Source organism: Rhinolophus ferrumequinum, chromosome 13 (genome assembly GCF_004115265.2).
Source record: "Rhinolophus ferrumequinum isolate MPI-CBG mRhiFer1 chromosome 13, mRhiFer1_v1.p, whole genome shotgun sequence".
Lineage (NCBI taxonomy): Eukaryota > Metazoa > Chordata > Mammalia > Chiroptera > Rhinolophidae > Rhinolophus > Rhinolophus ferrumequinum.
Window position 1 is genome coordinate 62047726 of NC_046296.1, and position 14686 is coordinate 62062411.

At 38.4% G+C, this 14686-nt stretch overlaps 1 protein-coding gene across 1 annotated transcript in view; it reads left to right on the top strand.

Moving 5' to 3' along the window:
• Positions 1–14686, top strand: part of NBAS (NBAS subunit of NRZ tethering complex) — a 272797-nt gene that overhangs the window by 17575 nt on the left and 240536 nt on the right. Inside the window, exons 7-9 of the mRNA XM_033124755.1 lie at positions 3817–3950; positions 5814–5947; positions 7416–7514. Of these exons, the coding sequence (XP_032980646.1) occupies positions 3817–3950; positions 5814–5947; positions 7416–7514 (367 nt within the window). The remainder of the gene's footprint in view (positions 1–3816; positions 3951–5813; positions 5948–7415; positions 7515–14686) is intronic.

Here is a 14686-nt window from a genome sequence, read left to right on the forward strand (position 1 = left end):
CAGACATGCTCACTGCCAGTTATAAAAGGAGACACGGGGAAGTAATATACAGCATGGAGAACATCGTTCATAATATTGTAACAACTTTGTATGGTGACAGATGGTTGCTAGACTTACCGTGGTGATCATTGCATAAGGTATATAAATGTTGAATCACTATGTTGTACACCTGAAAACTGATCTATGTCAATTATACTTGAAAAAATTAAACAATGTTAAAGAATGTATGTGAGAGACTGTTCATTGAACCCTTCATTTTGCAGAAGAGGAAATTGTGCCTTGGTGATCTCCCCAGGGTCACACCCGGCCGTTTTATGGCAGCACTGAGAATAGAACCCAGTGGTTTTTATTTTTTAATTCTTGACAACTTCCATTTCTAATTTGGGTAAAAGCACTGGCTTGCAGTGTGCTCCTTTAGCACCTGCGTTCCTATTGTATATAAGAGTATTGGGCAGTGGTTATAAAGGTATGGAGTAACTGGACGCCATACCCGACATTTTGGAATTTAGAGTTTAATGAATAAGGATGACAATAAAAAGTAGATAAATAAGTGTATAAGTATGATGTGGGGTAAGAGCTGTGAAGGAAAGGATCGGTTATGGAACTATCGATCATAAAGGGCTTTGTTTGAGGCTTAGGGCGGTCAGAGAGTGTAGCCATAGGAAGTGATGTTTAAGTTGAGACCTGAAAGATGAAAAAGCCAGGGGAGGCTTCAGGGAAACCTGAAAAAACAGCATTGACAAAGGCTCTGAGGTGGAAAAGAGCTTGACAGCTGGGCAGGGTGAAGGACCTGCAGCTGGTGCAAGATGGGTATAAACAGTTGCACCGTGAACGTGGCAATTGTCAGATGCTGGTTAGCTTTACCAGCCGCCTTTTTGAATACTTTTCAGACGACTCCATCGACACTTGCTTTGTACAAATCTATATTGTTCATTCCTCTCCAAAACCACACAAACAGCTGGAAAAATCCGGTGATATAGTCTTTATTTTCACGTTGTTATGTAAAATCTTACGTTGGAATAAAAACCTATTTTTATTTAGATCAAAACACACATGTTGAGTTTTCTGGAGCTAATGATTATAACTAGAAGTAACAGTGAAAACAAATCCCTTTCAGATAGAATTTATTTCAGAACAGATACAGAATGTAATACATAAATCCATTTATCCGATCAAAATGAAATAAGAGAAAAAGTGTTATCGCAGGTAAAACAGCAATAATGGAAAAGTGTTGCTGTGTTTCTTTAGCACATGAATTTTTTCAGGGCCTTAAATTGTCCTCTTGTTGGTATTGATGTAACATTTGTGTACATGCGGGTCTCATATTGTGTTGTTTATCATTTTGTGCCTATGTTTACTTCCAAGTTGGATTGTTTTAAAAAGCTACTCTGTTTCCCCAAAAATAAGACCTAGCCAGACAATCAGCTCTAATGCATCTTTTGGAGCAAAAATTAATATAAGACCTGTACCTGGCTTATAGTAAAATAAGACTGGGTCTTATATAATATAACATAATATAATAGACCAGGTCTTCTGTTAATTTTTGTCCCAAAAGACACATTAGAGCTGATGGTCCGGCTAGGTCTTATTTTTGGGGAAACACAGTATCTGAAGACAGGGAACTGATTTTTTTTATCCCCCATTTTTTTCCCATTTAAAATTGTTTTTTCATAGTGTGTGCAATATCTTGTTAGTCTTTAATGAAATCCACTAGACCCTCTTGTGTTCAAGGGCCTCTCTTGGATTGTTTTGCAGATTTTTGGCCTGTTGATAAATAGTCAAAATGAAGAAACTCATTGATGTCTGGTATACTTTCCCCATATACAGAACATATATTACATCTATTATAGGGATAAGAGGGAGGTCTGAATTCTGTAGGACCTTTTAGATGTGGAGATGACTTCAGTTGTATAGTGAACGTTTAATTGTTTGGTAGTCCTTGAGGGGTGGTAAATCCTTACCATCCTGTCCCCCGTTAATGTACTGTGTTTCCCCGAAAATAAGACCTAGTCAGACAATCAGCTCTAATGCATCTTTTGGAACAAAAATTAATGTAAGACCTGGTCTTATTTTGCTGTAAGACCGCATCTTAATATAACATAATATAATGTAATGTAATTAATATAATATAATATATAATAATACCAGGTCTTATATTAATTTTTGCTCCAAAAGACACATTAGAGCAGATTGTCTGGCTAGGTCTTATTTTTGGGGAAACATGGTAGGTTGTTCCGAGAGACTTAGGCTTTACCCACTATTGAAACATTGATCACTTTCTGTTCCAGGTCCTAGGATGGCACTCTTGAATAAGACATTGTCTCTGATTTCAGCGAGTTCAGAGCCTTGTGGGGAAGTAGTCATGTAAACAATATGATGTGATAAATGCGGTGAAAGACTTCTGCACGGCACATTTGGGTCAGAGAGGAGAGTCCTCAGTTTTGATGAGTGTCAAGGAAGGAAAAGTGATAATTTGTTACTGCAGGTTGTAACAAACAAGAACCCTTTGACTAATATTGGAGATGAACATTCTAGGTAGAGGCAGTAATGTGTAAAGACAGAGACTCGAGTATGCATGGTTTGCTTATTTGTCAGGTGGTGTGTTATTGGTGGGTTAATAAGTTGTGTGATGGAGGAGGTGGTGGGAGGTAAAACTGGAAAGCGATGGTGGGACCGTTTATAAAGGCCCCTCCATGTATATGGAGGAATCTGGACTTGATTCTGTTGGAAATGGAGAACCAACAGATCAGGGATTTTAAAGCAGCAGAAGGATGTGATCTGTTCTACTTTAAAAAGATATCTGCGGATACTGAGGCAAGAGTAATGAGGAAGACACAGAAGACAGGAAGGCTGTTGTGAGAGTCTAAGTAAGAGATGATGAAGCCTGAACTGGAAAGTTAGCAGAGGAGTCGAGAGGTGATAAATGTCAGAAACACCTTGGGGGCAGTGCAAAGGCCAAACCCAGCTCTTCCTGAGAGGCAGTGAGTTGTGTGCAGCGCACACTGTATGGGCAGGCAGGACGCTTAGGTTCTGGGCTTTGTTCTGCTCTTGACTCATGGTGTCACCTGGTGTCTCCTAATTGTTTGGAATTCCTGGTGGTAAAGGGAAAGCACTGGTCCTACCTGTCTGTCTACCTGGATTCTAGTAAAGGGAAGCTGAAGCCGACAAAACAGCAGAAACCTCAAACAAACAACACAGGTTAGAGTTTCATAGTCTTTTTTTTTTTGCACCTGATGGCCTTTCTCTCTATTGTGAAAAATTCAAAACAAAAAACAGGTGTTAGATTATTAACGTAATTATCAAAATCTTATAATTGTGTGACTAAGAACAGTTCTTGATTCACCTACCTGACACACGTTATATTGTGTGTGTGTGTGTCCATTTAATTCTGTCAGCATAATCCTGCTTTATATTTCCTCGACATCTATATCTGATATATTGGCTCTTAGTGAAATTTTCATGTATTTGCTTTTAGAGGAGCTGAACTCATTGGATTGGCATTATTTTCTGCCCATTCTCTGTGCTTTTGGTTTTCTAATTTCCTAAGTATTTTGAGGTGTATTATTCCTGCGCCTTTGCCAGACTAGGGCCCGCTCAGCATTCAGCAGACCACTGGCGTCGACAGACTTTGCACAAGTACGGGAGCAGAGCTTGTTGTGCTGTGTCCCACTCTTCCTTGAAGTGGGTTTCCTGGAAAGTGTTCTCATTAGAGATCCTTAGGACATGATGTAATACAGTTGAATACTTTAGTTGCAGTAACTTTAAGTGTTAGCTATCTTTACAATAGCTTGTTAAAAGCACTTCTTTTTGTTCTAGTTCCCAAAGACCCGAAACCCCAGTGGAGACGTGTAGCATGGAGTTATGACTGCACCCTGCTGGCCTATGCGGAAAGCACGGGGACCGTGAGGGTGTTTGATCTCATGGGAAGTGAACTCTTTGTTATTGCCCCGGTACGTTGCTGCCTGAAACTGATAACCTGTTTTTTTGAGTGCCTTTTATGTATAGGGACTTGAATGAATGAATGTGAAGAGAGGGATAATATAAATACGAATCTGAATAATAAATTGTGAGCTTAAGAATCTTCATGAAATAATTCATTCTCTGTATTTTGTAATGTGATATCCAGATGCCACCCACCATTATTAAAACAGTAGTAAGTGAAAACTAAATAGAGACACTGAAAGCTGTTGTAAAGTTCCAGTGAAGTCAGGAAGTCAGGGGGCTTCACAACCAGAACGGAACAGTGTGGAGAAGAGTTAGTATTTGTTACCCTCAAGGGGATAGAAATTGAAAGGGAGAGTGGAGAAAAAACATAGTGGCAGTAATAACTTACATAGTGCTTTATACTTTATTGGTGACTGATATACTGCATTCTTATAATCACAACAATGCTTGGAGTAGTTTCGGCTGATATCCTAATTTGACAGTTTAGAAAACTGAAATTGAGAGGGAGTAAAATGGCCTTTTCCATGGCAGTGAAGTTAGGAAGTGTTTCTTTTAGGAATCCAATGCTTTTTACTTTGCATCCTTGCTCAGGTGAGGAGGACACAGGGTCAGGTAGAAGTGTTTCTAACTGGGCTGCATCCTAGAATCACCTGGGAAGCTTTATAAAGAAAACAAAAACAAAATAGGCCCGGGCTCCCCTCCTAGAAATTCTGCTTTCATTGATCTGCATGGGTCCTGGGCATTAATATTTTTTTCAGCTGATTAAAAACGTAATGAAGTGTTTTTAGCGGATTCTAATGAGAAGCTCGGGATGGGAACCAGTGATCTACAGAATGATTTTTGTTCAGAAATAATGAGTGGAAAAACTTGAAAGAGTGCATTGGGCTCTTAGTATAGAAGTCCTGGGGAACCAAACTAAGATGTTTGTGTGACTGTTTTGTAGACTAGCACTGTCTGACAGAAATGTAATGTAAACTATATATGTGATCACATATGGAATTTTGAATTTTTTAGTAATTACATTAAGAGTTAAAAGAAACAGGTGAAATTTATATATTTTATTTAATCCATTAAATCCTAAATGTCATTTCAATGTGTAATCAATGAAAAATTATTAATGAGATATTTTGGTACATTTTTTCTTGAAATTTGGTATGTATTTTTATATTTATAGTGTATCTCAATTTGGTCTAGCCATATAACTGGTGTTCAGGAGCCGTCCGTGGCTACAGTATTTTATTGCATGGTTCTAGACAATGAAGAGCCATTCAGGGCGATAAACTTGATTGCGCGCTTCCTAGGGTGCACGTGCCCTCATATCCTTAGCAAAATAACCTAATACTTAGTTGATGGAAAAAGGTTGGCGCTGAGTGAGTGTTTTTAAGTGTCCGTTCCTTTAAGTTGCTGATTAGGCAATTGGAAAGTAATCGGAGATATTTTTTTTTTAACATTGGTTACTGCTGGGTGTGGAAATCCACATGTGAAAGCTTATATCTGAATTCTGTATTTTAGAATTCGTTGAAGTTGAATGGTGGCGTTACTTTTTTTTTTTTTTCCATTTTTTCAGATGGGAAATCCCGTCTGAACATAAACGCACTTATCTAGGTGAATAACTTGTCCCGAGAGGCTGCTGCAGTTGCAGCGTGGGGTTGGGAGGCCTGGTCTAGGCTTGGGTTGGCTAGTTCTTGGCACGCTGATTTGCATGTCACTTCAGTCTACAGATCAGTTCTGGGGCTCTCTTATTTAAACTGCACCTGGTAAGGCCAATGTCTCGGATATCTTCCAGGATATCTTCCAATTATACGTATGTTAATGTCTATAAGTAACTTAATTATCTTTTAGTAACTGAATTTCCCCCTCTTCTACAGGCATCTAGTTTAGCAGGTGATTTGAGCTATGCCATTGCTGGGTTGATATTTTTAGAATATAAAGCAAGTGCACAGTGGTCGGCAGAACTTCTAGTCGTCAATTACCGAGGAGAACTTAGAAGTTACCTTGTAAGGTAATAATATACTTTATTTGGGAAGAACTATTTGAAATGCTTATTTCTCTGGTGTACTGTCAGATTTTGTTTCTTTTTTTTTTCTTTCAGCATTGTATTATGAAAAGTTGCAAATGTAATAGGAAGGTTGAAAGAATTGTATAGTGAAAACTCATATGCCATACCTCCACTTAAATTCTATTAGCATTTTACTATACTTGCTATGTCACATTTCTTCCCAGCCCTCTATCCAGCCATTAATCAATCTTATTTTTTAATGTATTTCAGTCAGTACTTAAATACTTTAGGACACATATCAATTAAAGTTCAGTGTTTCCTGACAGTTTTCTTTCTTTTGAGATAAAATTTACATACAATGAAATGCCTGGATCTTAAGTACCAGCCAGTGAGTTATGACAAATGTATACACTTGTGTGGTTCAAACCCCTCTCAAGATATAGAACATTATCATTTTTCTAGAAAGTTCCCTACTGCTCCTTTCTAGTAAATCTATGTCCCCACTCACCCCCAGAGCAATTACTGTTTATACTTTTTCCCCCTCATAGATTAGTTTTGCCTTTCTAGTGATTCACATTAATGGGCTTATAGTACGTACTGTTTTGTTTAAGTCTTTATTCAAAGTATTTTGAAATTCATCCGTGTTTTTATACGTATCAGTAGCTTAATCCATTTTGTAGCTGATTAGTATTTCACTGTATGAATATCTCCTGTATCTTAGTTTGGGTTGGTAGAACAAAATACCGTAAACTGTGTGGCTTATCAACAACAGAAGTTAATTTTTCCCAGTCCCGGAGGCTAGAGTCTGAATTCAGGGTGCCAGCGTGGCTGGGTTCTGGTGAGGACCCTCTTCTGGCCTGCAGATGGCTGCCTTCTCCTCGTGTCCCCACATGGTGGAGAGAGAGCTAGCTGGCGCTCTGGCCTCTTCTCATAAAGGAGCAAATCCTGTTCATGAGGGCTCCACCCTTACGACCTAATTCCCTTCCAAAGACCCCACTTCCAAATATCATTGCATTCGTATTAAAATTTTAACACATAAATTTTGGGAAGGATACAAGCTTTCAATCTGTGGGGGGGGTTTGGAGGTGTCACAAACATTCAGTCCATAACATTCGCGATTGATGTACCCAGTCTTTTACTGATGGCCATCTCAGTTTCCAGTTTGGGGCTGCGAAACTTCCACGACTGTTCTTGTACAGGTTTTATGGATCTACGTTTCCATTTCTGTGGGGTCAAAATGGAGTAGAATTGCCGAGTTACAGGGTAGAGATAGTTTATAAGACACTGCCAGACTTTTTCCTAAAATTTTTGTATCCTTCACATTCTCACTATAATGTATCTGAGTTCTGGTGGTTTTACATCCTCACCAGTACTTGGTGTTATCTGTCTTTTAAATTGTAGACATTTTAGTGGGTATTTAGTGGTGTCTTACTGTGGCTTAATGGTTCTTTTTTTACCTTCCTCATTTTAGTGTTGGGACAAATCAGAGCTATCAGGAGAGTCACTGTTTTAGCTTCAGTAGTTATTATCCTCATGGAGTCAACACAGCTGTTTACCATCCTGGTCACAGGTAAGCAACCACGTGTTCTCATATTAGGTGGAGTATTAGGTGGATGCAGAAATCTTGGTCCGGCTTTAGAGAGCAGAAATTGTCCATTCGGATTCTCCTTTGGCCTCCTCAGTTTCTGCTCTTGTGCCTGGTTATCTTAGCTACCTTCATATTTTTGTCGTCATCTTCTGAGCGTCCCTGCTCATGTGTGTGGCTGGCTGGTCTCTGAGCCAGGTGCGGCACTGACATACTCACTGAGGAATTCTTTCTTCTCTCTTAACCCTCTAAATCTTATTCTTCTCATCTGTAAAATGTGTAACACCTAACTCTTCTCATTGTTGAGAGAACTCTTAAAATACTGCATATAAAGTGCCCTTGCATAGAAGGGACTCGTAGACATTAGAAGATTCCCTCTTTCCTTTTTTGTAAGTATGGCTGCTTTGACTGTTGCACTGTTATGCTTCGTTTGTTTGTAACTCCTTTCATTGTTGGGCAGTCGTATCCCAGACTTCATCTCTGCCACTGCTCTGTGTTTGCCATGTCAGCTGAGCGTTACTTGAAACTTTAGGCATTTTCTAATTCCAAAGATTTCTTCCCTTTCATTTTGTTATGTGAGAATAAAATTTACATATATTTTATAAGTTAAGCTAAATTTTTGGTTCTCTAAATGGGAAGAGTATCAAATTGTGAGTCAGACAAACTTAGCTTGATTTCTGAATTTTTTTTCTTTTTTCTTCTAATTAAAATTTTTGGGGTGACAATGGTTAGTAAAATTACCTATGTTTCAAGTGTACAGTTCTGTAATACATCATCTATATATCACATTGTGTGTTCACCACCTAGAGTCAGTCAATTCTCCTTCCATCACCATATATGTGATCCCCTTTACCCTCATCTACCAACCCCCCTTCCTTACCCTCTGGTAACCATTAAACAATTGTCTGTATCTGAGTTTTTGTTTCATTATTTGTTTGTCTTGTTCCTTTGTTGCTTTCAGTTTTATATTCCACATATCAGTGAAGTCATATGGTTCTTGACTTTTTCTGTCTGACTTACATACTACATCTTCTTGTGTATATGTACTACATCTTCTTTCTCCAATCATCTATCGAAGGACACTTCGGTTGTTTCCGTGTCTTGGCCACCGTAAATAAAGCTGCAGTGAAATTTGGAGCATATATATCTTTTCGGATAAATGTTTTCAGAGTTTTTGTGTATATACCTCTAACTCATTTTATGAGGCTAACATTACCCTGATACCCAAACCTGGTAAGGGTAACACAAAAAAAGAAAACTGCAAACCAATATTTCTGATGAATACAGATTCATAAATCCTAAACAATTCTAGCAAATCGAATACAACAATGCATTGAAAAGATTAGACATCACAATCAGGTGGGGTTCATCCCAGGGGCACAAGGATGGTTCAACATACACAAATTGAGTTCTGAATTTTGAGACTCACTATCTGTTTGCAAGTCCTTAAACTTTTTGACTCTCGGTGTACTTAAGATTTTTTGATTGACAACATATGCAAGTTTTGTATGCTATTCAATCATAGGTCTGTCCTTGTCTTTTGTTCAGAATTTTACTACTATAAAAATGGTATCCTACAAAAGAACAGACCCCCACACTCACGCCCACATCCACAACCCACACACTGAAAACTCCTTTGTGCTCTTCCCCCAGCTCATCCCCTCCATCTCCCTAGAGACGACCACTGTCCTGAATTTTGTTTATTATTTTCTTGCTTTCTTTGTAGTTTTACCAGTTATTCATATTCAGTTTTGCTGCTTGACTTACTATAAAGGGAATCACACAGAAGACATACAAGTCTTGCTTTGAGACTTGCTTTTTTGAAGCATATTTCTCTAGTTCATTCATTTTTAATTACCATTAGAATATTTCATTTTATGACTGTATTGCAGCATATGTATTCATTCTCCTGTAGATGAAAAATTTAGTTTGTTTCTAGTTTTGTTTTTTGGTTATAAAAATAGTCTGTGGTAAAATTTATTGTGCATTCCTCTGACACATATGTGCAAGAGTTTCTGTAAGGTATATACTAACTAGGAGTGAAATTGTTATATTGTCAGGTAAGTACATCTTAAACTTTACTGGGAAATGTGAGTGTTTTCCAGAATGGTTCTACCAATTTATAGTTTCATCAGCAGTATATGAAAGTTTTTGTTGTGTTATATTCTTGTTACCACTCTTGATAATGTCAGACTTAAATATTTGCTGATCTGGTAGGTATAAAAGAATATCTCATTGTGGTTTTTAATTTGCATTTCCTTGATTGCTGATGAGGGAACCCTTAAAAAGTGTATGCGTTTTGTTAGAGAAATGTCTTAGGTAAATTGATGATGTAGAACCTCTATCTTTAGCTGGCCTACTCCATTACTCTCTTATTTATTGTAGCTTGCTCTGTGCAACACATCTTGTTAGGTTTTGTAGAGGATGTAAAGATGGGGAACAGTTTTGACCTCAAGGTCTCATATAATTGAATGGAAATTACGTATATATCTGCATATATATCTAACATCTAATATACATTTTTCTCTATTTAAATATGTATGTACTCGTATATACGTGTATATATATGTGTATATATATGTGTGTGTGTGAATATATTGTGTGTGTGTGTATGAGATGTGATCAAAAACTATGGTGAATGTTTAAATAAAAAAAAATTACTACAGTAAAAGACCCATTACCATTAATTTCCCTCAAAATACTCCTCCTCGCTTCAAACACACTTACCTCATTGTTCTTGTCACTTTTTGAAGCAGTTCTGGAAATCCTCTTTCGTTGGTGTCTTTACTTCATTCTCCATCATGGCAATGCTCCATGTCACACATTGCTTCTGGTGCGGCAATTTCTGTCAAATAAAAACATTACGGTGTGTCCTCATCCACCTTATTCACCGGATCTGACACTGTGTGACTTCTGGCTCTTCCCCAAAGTCAAAAAGACCATGAAAAGTAAATGTTTTGAATCGATTCAGGACATTGAAGCAGCCATGACAGCACAACCAGACACACACACACACACACACACACACACACACACACACACGTAGGTATATATATGTGTATACATATGCATATTTACATATGCAAGCTATTAGGTTGGTGCAAAAGTAATTGCGGTTTTAAAGGTTAAAAATAATTGGAAAAACCGCAATTACTTTTGCACCAACCTAATTGAAAGAAGTAAGGGCCTTAAAAGTGTGCAGGTATATTTATGTAGGCATCCAGGTAAAGGAGATATTGCTTCCTTGTAGGATCAGGGAAGAATGGCAGGTGGCACTTGTACTTGTTTTCAAGAATGCATATGATTTGGGCTTGATGGGCATTCCAGACAACGTGACGGGGACGAGGAAAGCAGCTACAGTGTATTTTTGGGAAACCACAAGTGGTGTAGCTTGGCTGGCACTGTAGGGTGTGTGTGGGAGGGGAGAAGAGGTGTTGGTCGTGCTGGTTGGACAGGGCATTGGGAAGACAACTTGAGGTCAGGTAATTGGCATTAAGTGGCCACCTGCTCTTTCGGGAACTCAAATGATTGACATGAGGAAATTGATCAGGTATGCTTGGAGGAGTGCTGGTTCAGTGGGGGAGATACTAGACTCTGGGTGACTCCTAGATGGTACGTACTCCTTCAGGCCACAGGCAGCCAGGGCCTAGTCTTTGTCTTGCACAGAATTGCTGTTCTGTATTTGTGCCACATTTGGACATTACTTACGTATATATCACAGTATTATTTTTTCCTATTCTGGTGAGTAGGTCCTGTATCTCCCAGTAGCACGTCAGATACTTGAAGGCCAAGAATGTAGTGTACATCTTTGTAAAAGTCACGGCATCTTCTGGGATGAGAGCTCTCTGTTAATTGATAACTGTCAACCTGTGGGTTCCTTGGATAAGTAATTCTAATTTCTTGAGTGGAGAAGAAAAATTGTTTCTTTCTTTTAATTTTTCTCTTCTCTCCCATTTCACATTCTTGTCCATCTGCCCACTTTTTTGTTTTATTTTTCTTGTCCCATTTATGTATTTATTTATTATTATTATTTTTAAAACTTTTATTTATTTAAGTGTGTTTTTCCAGGACCCATCCACTCCAAGTCAAGTAGTTGTTTCAATCGAGTTGTGGAGGGCGCTGCTCACAGTGGCCCATGTGGGGATCGAACAGGCAATCTTGTTGTTAAGAGCACCGCGCTCTAACCAACTGAGCTAACTGGCTGTCCTCTTGTCCCCTTTAAAGAAGGGGACAATTATTTTATATCTTAATTCTTTGCTGTTTTTGTTTTATTTTATACTGACAACTCCACTGTCTTGATGATTACAAAGGTCAATATTTGATTTCTCTTCCTCGCAGTATTTCGGGAAGGTAAGTGGGATTCACTTGGGATCATTTCACTTTGAAATGAACATACACTAAATAGTAGTTATGCATGATAAAAACGTGTCATGAGTCAGATTTCATTTATTCTTCAGGCTTTCAGTTTCTGGCCCAGGATCTAAGTGAAGGCATTTTTTGGGGGATGGTCTTTAAATAAGAATTTTGGAAAGTGAAATGTATTACTACACCTCAGAAGGCGGCGGGGAAGGGGGTTTGGGGGGCTTGACGGCGGCAGCTCTCCCTGGTTCTGCAATCGTATATAACTCTTGGTAGCAGTCAACTTGGAGATGGATGACTGCGTTAAGGTTTCTGAATGAAAATTATTCCAAAGCAAGGAGTGTGTGTGAACGCTGTGCGGTGCAGGACAGGAATATTGCCAGGTTGTTTATGTTTTCCATTATGTGGGGTTTTTTTTTAAATGAAAGAAGCTGAAATAGTCTTCACGTTTTTATTTATTTTCGGTTACTCGAGGAATATAAGCCAGTGATATTTATCATCCACAAGGATTTTATGAATATGAAATAAATCAGCCAGAGTGGAGTTGGGATAAATTGGTAATACACAAAATCAAGGTTTTATGAAATTCGTTGTTTTGCCTGATTCTATGAGCACTGTCGAGGAAGAGAAATTGAGGTGGTAAAATGGGTGATATAAAAAAAAAATTAAATAATTGAGAAGCTTTGGTATAAGCTCTATGGATTTGCTGATTTTGACGATTTTCTTTTTTACGAATCCTGGCTCAGCTTAATGAATGTATTTTATCCTACCCAGGCTATACTCCAGCCCTGCTCCCCCTCCTAAGATCCCCCTGCCCCAATCACTTTCCTGCCTTCTCCTTTCGGTTCTTTTTCTTTCTTTCTTTCTTTCTTTCTTTCTTTCTTTCTTTCTTTCTTTCTTTCTTTCTTTCTTTCTTTCTTTCTTTCTTTCTTTCTTTCTTTCTTTCTTTCTTTCTTTCTTTCTTTTTTTAAAAGATTTTATTGGGGAAGAGGAACAGGACTTTATTGGGGAACAGTGTGTATTTCTAGGACTTACTTTCTTTTTATTGGAGAGCAGTAGAGTGTTTTTCCCAGGCCTCATCAGCTCCATCCAAGTCAAGTTGTTGTCCTTTCAATCTTAGTTGTGGAGGGCGCAGCTCAGCTCCAGATCCAGTCACTATTGTTAGTTGCAGGGGCTGCAGCCCACTATCCCTTGCGGGAGTCGAACCGGCAACCTTGTGGTTGAGAGCACATACTTGGTTGGAGCGTGTGCTCTCTTTTCGGTTCTTCATGTTCTCTTTGTTCTGTTAATTTTGGCTTACGTTGTACCTGGTTCTAGCTAGTAAGAGGTATCTCTTCTCTGCGTCCTTAGAGGGGGTGGCTTTAAACTTAGTCCAGGTAGGTCCTGTGCCTGGTGGTGGAGAGTCAATGTAGTGTCTGCCCTCTAGGCGTGTACAGTCTATTTTGGGGAGTCATATATATATTCACAAAGAAGGACGCACAATGTAAGTTAAGTTCAAATACAAGACTTTATCTGTGTGTGTATTTTTAAATGATGTTACTTTCAACAGTATATAGATTTTTTTTTCAGGTTTTATTCCTACTGTGACTGTAAATTTCTATAAGCAAAATCTGACTTGTTCAACTTTGAATCTCCTGCAGTTCCTTGATAACTATACGAAGATAATTATTAGCTTTTTAAGTTAATTTCTTTAGACCGTAATTTACATCTCAGTAAAGACAAAGGATAGAAAACATGCCTCTTTTCTTGGGTCCTTTTGAAAAGCCACTCATGCTGAGAATCCTTGGTGATGCTGTGCTACTGACTTTATATATAACTCAGTGATTTTTAGTATGTGGACAGAGTTGTGCAAACACTATTACAGTCAGTTTTAGAATTATCTCCATTACCCCTAAAAATCTCTCATGTCTGTGAGTTATGGAATATAAATCATCTCATAGAACTGTAATAAATAAAGGAATGAATAAGAAAGAAAAAAACACCCTTTAAATAGGCTTTCATTTGAACATTTTCTGTTAAGAAAGATACTCAGGTTTACGGTAAGAAAGACACCCATGTTTCTTATAGTCTATAGGGAAGAATCAGGATTGATTAATGTATGTCATGGTAGTGCGAAGGATGATTAAAGTTTTTTTTTTCCTCTTAGCTGTTTTTTAGGCCAAATACAGATTCTCCAGAAAGAACTTGAACAACATTTGCAGGGACTGATAAACTATGGTTTCAGATCGCCTTAAAGTAGGTTACAATCAGATTACAAACCACTCTGCTTGCAGAATAGTTAGGGAGCTCCAAGCATGCACAAATAGGGACTGCTACTGCTCTGGGAGAGGCTCAGAAGATGGAGTAAGACGTGGTCTTTAGGACGCTGTTCATTTTAGGGGAGAGTGAGAAATACCTATAAGTAATGACATGCTGAAGTGTTAAAAGGCTATGCTTTCTGTATGCTGATCTGGTATTCTCATGGGGGTTTTTGATTTCCCCTAAACATTTTCCCCTTAAGCATTTTAAGTACATGAGTCCTTTATACTCATGGGATAAAGGGAGTATTCCAATAGCTAGTGTGTAGTGGGAGGGGGGGGGATCAGAAATGTTTGGTGTGTGAATGCGCTCTCAGGTGGCGTGATGCTAAGAAGATAGTGTTGCGAGTTCCCTGCGTGAAAGGTTGACCCAAGGGCATGGGCAAATGTTGTCTCCTCCTATGAAGTATAAGTTCCATCTAGACCTATGAGATGCTTTTGGGGAATAATCAGCGGGCTTTCACAGCCATTACATTGCCTGTCTTTGTAATGGCTTTGTAC